This window comes from Postia placenta (assembly GCF_002117355.1).
Source record: "Postia placenta MAD-698-R-SB12 unplaced genomic scaffold POSPLAscaffold_17, whole genome shotgun sequence".
Classification (NCBI taxonomy): domain Eukaryota; kingdom Fungi; phylum Basidiomycota; class Agaricomycetes; order Polyporales; family Adustoporiaceae; genus Rhodonia; species Rhodonia placenta.
This window is the reverse complement of record NW_020169848.1, coordinates 360,376-365,407: the sequence shown is the minus strand read 5'-3', so window position 1 is coordinate 365,407 and position 5,032 is coordinate 360,376. Positions and strand designations below refer to the sequence as shown.

The following is a 5,032-nucleotide window of genomic DNA, read 5'->3' as shown; positions in this document are numbered from 1 at the left end:
GCCATGATCGACACTGGATCCGAGCTCAACCTCATATCAGCAACGGCGTTCGAGCATCTGAACATACCCCTTGACATCGATGGGGCTCGCTGGTCACTTCGCGGGATCAGTGGCGAACCGGTCTCCTTGCAAGGATGCGCGCGCGATGTACCCATCGAAATTGGAGGACACAGGTTCGGCCACCACTTCTTCGTCACCCAGGTCGGAGGGAGTATAGGAAAGCAAGATGTCATTCTTGGGCAGCCGTGGCTACAGTGGTATGCTGCAATGATAAGGTATAGTCGTGCAGGGCCTATGACTCTAACCATCTATCCGAAAGGAGATGAGGGTGACGGGCCGGCTGTCTCTCTTAAACTGGTTGCGCCTCATCATGACAGAAATGTCGATCGCCTCGTACAGTCTCACGAGCGGCACGACGTGCAGGATTTTTACTAACGGGACCAGCTAGACCCGATGCGAATTCGCACGCTGTGCCCCAAGCGTCCATCGGGCGTACTTTCTATACCCTGTGCAATGTGTACAATGATCCTGATAATATTGCTGACCTTATTTCTTCTCTCGAGCCACCAGAACAATACGACTCATTCCTTCGACAATTCTATTATACAGCTCCCACTAATACAACACCCCGTGAATCCCCGTGGGTCGATCGAGCTCTTGGACCCAATCCGACATCCGCTCCCGTAAAACGTTACAAGCCCGTTGATCGCAAAGTCCGACCAGTACCCTCATACATGCCGAACCCCTCTGCGCAAACCTTCAAGCCTATTCCATCACCAGAACTCGAGCCGCTTCCCTTGGAACCCCCATCATTAGCCAATTTTGAGCCTTCTGAACGCCTCACGCGAGAGCGTCTTCAAATAATACTGGAGACTGTCCCTAGCGGGTTTCTCAATGCACGTGAGATAGACCTTCTTGTCTTCGTACTAAAGGAGCGCCAATTCGCACTCGCATTCACTGACGCCGAACGCGGCACCTTTTCTCCTAGATACTTTCCGGACTACGAAATTCCTACCATCGAACATGTTCCTTGGCAGCTGCCGCCCAACCGAGTTCCGCGAGCAATTGAAGATGATGTATACACGCTCCTGACTGAGCAGCGTGATGCGGGCAAGTACGAACCCTCATCTGCCTCATATAGGTCTCGCATCATTATTGTTGAAAAGAAGACGGGCAAGTACAGAATATGTCACGACCTGCAGCCCCTCAATGGAGTCACGATTCGCGACTCGGCACTCCCACCTAATGTCAATGATTTCGCAGAAAGCTTTGTCGGGTATGCGATCTACATGATAGCTGACCTTTTCTCAGGCTACGACAACAGGAGGTTAGCCGAGATTTCAAGGGATCTGACCACATTCGACTGCCTTATTGGGGCACACCGGCTGACGACACTTCCGCAAGGCTTCTGCAACGCAGTACAGGAGTTTCAGCGCTGCATAACCCATGTCATTCGTGATGAAGTTCCTCACCACGCTGGAGCATTCGTGGATGATGTCGGCATCAAGGGTCCCTGTAGCACATACAACAACATGCCTGTTGTTCCGGGATCACCCATTCGTCGGTTTGTGTACGAATTTCTCACCACGGTTAACCGCATTCTTTGCAGGTTTGAGCTCGCGGGAATTACTGCGTCAGGTTACAAACTGGTGGCAGCAACCCCGGAATTGCACATAGTAGGTTCTATAGCATCGCTGCTCGGGTGGCATCTGGCACATGGGGTTGTAAACAAAGTCTTGAAGTGGATGTCCTGTACTAATGTTTCAGAAGTGCGCAGCTTTCTAGGAATTGCTGGGGTTGCTCGACGATGGATACAAGGGTTCTCGATTATCGTGCGACCACTCACCAGACTCACGCGAAAGTCCGTTGACTTCGCATGGACAAATGACGCACAAGAAGCGATGGATCTAATCAAGCAACGGGTGACGACAGCACCGGTATTGAAGCCTATCGACTATCAACTCGCGCGAGCAATCTCGCCTCATGATGGACGACCTAGCGATCACGGAATTGTCATTGTAGCAGTCGACTCGTCAAAATACGGTGCCGGGTGGGTCTTGTATCAAATGCGTGAGACTGACAAGCATCCTGCATTGTTCGGATCATGCACCTTCTCAGCGACAGAGTCCAGGTATTCGCAACCCAAGTTAGAGCTATACGGAGTGTTCCGCGCTCTTAAGGAGCTTCGGCATCGCATCTGGGGCCTCTACTTCCGTTTGGATGTAGATGCCAAGTTCCTGAAACAGATGATCCATTCAGCTGACCTTCCGAATGCGCCCATGACGCGCTGGGTATCCTACATACAGTTGTTCGACTTCTACATGCAGCATGTACCCGCGATGGCTCATCAGGCATCTGATGCACTGTCAAGACGTCCCCAAGCTCCGGACGACACGGACGAATCAAATGCTGAGGCATATCTTGATAAGGTATTTGCGGGTATGGAACTTCGAAATGCACTTACTCTCTTTGGTCACCGTCTCCGGACGACGAGGAGCCGAGAATTCTTTCTTGATACCACATCGTTATCAACAGCCAGCAACCTCTCGACACTCGGGGTCTCATCCGCTGGTGAATACGCGCTCACTACCCTCACCGACAGCTCGCTTCTGGGAGAAGATCCATGGACGTCAGCAAGTGTATCTCTTCAGGACTTGGATGGGCAGTTCTTCATCGGCAACGACTTCATGCAACGGAATGTGCCCCAAGAACATTCAGAGGTCTATCAGCTAGGAGACGAGGAGGTGGAATGCCTAGTTACAGAGTATCGCTACGCATATTGGATTGCACCGCAAAGGGTCGGTGAGTCGTTGGGTTCTCCTTATGGGAATGCCCCCTCGCAAAGGGTGTCCGAGACGCGGGTGTTCTACCCTGACATTTCCAGCGAAAGACATGTGAGTGCGGGCCATCGCTTCGGCAGGCCTGACGAAGAGAACGAGGGACAATGGGCCGAAATCACGGCCTACCTACAAGACAGCACATTTCCGAGTCACCTCGAAACACAAGCAGCCCGTCGTAAGTTCATATCGATGTGCGCTCGCTTCACGCTGTCCGATGGACGGCTCTGGTATGTCAAGAAAGGGAAGATGCCCCGTCTCGTTATTACTGACCAACTCAGGCGCAAAACACTGCTCGAAGAAGCGCACAATCAGTGCGGGCACCGGGGACGCGACGCGACGTACCTAAGGCTCTCGGAACGATATTACTGGCCAAATATGTTCGTGAACGTCTCCGACTTTGTTCGCTCCTGCAACGCGTGTCAATTCCGGTCGAAATCAAGGCCGATCATGTCCTACAACCCGTCGTGGACTGTCGCTGTACTCCGCAAATTCCACATCGATACAGTATACATGCCCAAAGGACGACGAGGCATGCGCTACCTTCTGCAAGCAATGGAGCCCGCAATTGGATGGCCTGAAGCTCGCGCTGCCAAGCGCAATACTTCTAAGGCATGGGCAAAGTTCATCTATACTGATATTATCTGCAGGTTCTCATGCATACCGGTATTTGTCTGCGACAATGGACCTGAATTCAAGGGAGCGGTAAAGTATCTATTCGACAAGTATAACATCATATGTGTTCTTGTAGCCCCATATCACCCGGAAGCCAATGGCGTGGCCGAACGTGCACATCCCACGCTCGTCAACTCGATCCTCAAAGCGAGCGGGACAAACGCGAGCGACTGGCCACTATACCTCCACGGTGCTCTGCTCGCAATGCGCACAACGACGTCGCGAATGACAGGGTATACCCCTTACTACCTTCTGTATGGGCAGAACCCCGTCTTTGGCTTTGACGTTGCGGACCGAACGTGGTCGGCGCTCGATTGGTATGCCGTCAAGGATACTGCTGACCTCTTGGCTCTTCGCCTGAAGCAGATCACGCGGCGCGAAGTCGACATCGGGAAAGCAATGGATCGGGTCAACGAGAATCGCAAGAAGGCTGTCGAAGCGCACGAAAGGAGGTACGCAGGTAAGATACAGAAGGAGATGTGGCCGGTAGGAACGCTCGTCCTGGTTCACCAGACGTGGCTAGACAATCAGCACGGACACAAGGGTGCGCTGAGATGGGCGGGCCCGTACGTAGTACGACGGGTTGTTGACCGCTTCTACGAGTTGACGGAGCTCGACGGGACCGTCATGAAGGGAGCCTTCGCTGCTGACAGAGTCAAGAAGTTTTTCTACAGGTACGAAAAGCAATCAATGATGGACCTCCCAAGGCATCGTGAACGTCTTGCACCGGCCGATGCGGATCGTTCCTCACGAGCAGTCGAGGCTGTGGGCGCGCTCGAGAACGAGAACACGCGCATATTCGGATCCCTACGAGAAGACTTGCCCTGTTGGCGAATTGGCGACATTGCAAGAGAAGAATCTGTCCTTGTCGACAACAACGAGCTCATAACCATCATGGCTTCCAATTTGGATGACTTGTACAATATGGCTCCTGGCCGGCACCCCTGGTGGTAGGGTGGTGGTATAATTTCTCTCACTTCTCTTCTTCCCTTCTGAATAATAGCTGATGTATTGGTTGGCGATGCTGAGGACAGCATTGAACTGTCGCCCATCTGTGGTAGGGCCAAGTGGTTCACTGGCAAAATCCGCAGGAAGACGACTTGCAAGCGCGGGTCGCGCGCTTCGTGTTCGGAACCATGATCGCTCCATCTCGGTCTCCCTCGCTGGACCACCTCGTCAACCTCGCACCTCCCGAACAACTACGCAATGCATTCCATGGCTAAACGACGACAGTGCGCATCAAGCAGGAATCGGCGCAGCATATCGTGCGAAGATCAAGACAATAAGATAAGACACGCGCGTGAGGCGTGTAGGGTCGGCAGAAACATTGGTTGTTCGTTTTCTCTCTCTCTTCACCCTGTACCCTCCGTTCTGGACGGCCTGAGCGACGCAGATTGCGCGCGGGACATAGGGTCGAGCGCGTGATCGTGCCTCCTCCGCTTGTTGGGGGGAGCAACGCGTTCGTAAATAGAGTCGAGACTCGTCACGCTGACTCCCCGAACAATAGCCGCGATTGCATG

General features: G+C 53.1%; 2 protein-coding genes across 2 annotated transcripts; both read left to right on the top strand.

Annotated features, from left to right (window-relative positions):
* Positions 1-662: 662 nt before the first annotated feature.
* On the top strand, positions 663-1,079 carry POSPLADRAFT_1125063 (hypothetical protein; the record flags this gene model as incomplete). Its single annotated transcript, XM_024483551.1, has 1 exon — positions 663-1,079. A coding segment is annotated over one exon (417 nt), but the record flags the coding sequence as incomplete, so codon positions are not given.
* A 2,658-nt stretch (positions 1,080-3,737) lies between these two features.
* On the top strand, positions 3,738-4,466 carry POSPLADRAFT_1155892 (hypothetical protein; the record flags this gene model as incomplete). The annotated part of the gene is made up of 1 exon (XM_024487003.1): positions 3,738-4,466. The coding sequence occupies one exon, from the start codon at positions 3,738-3,740 to the stop codon at positions 4,464-4,466; it is 729 nt and encodes a 242-aa protein (XP_024334444.1).
* Between the last annotated feature and the right edge of the window lie 566 nt (positions 4,467-5,032).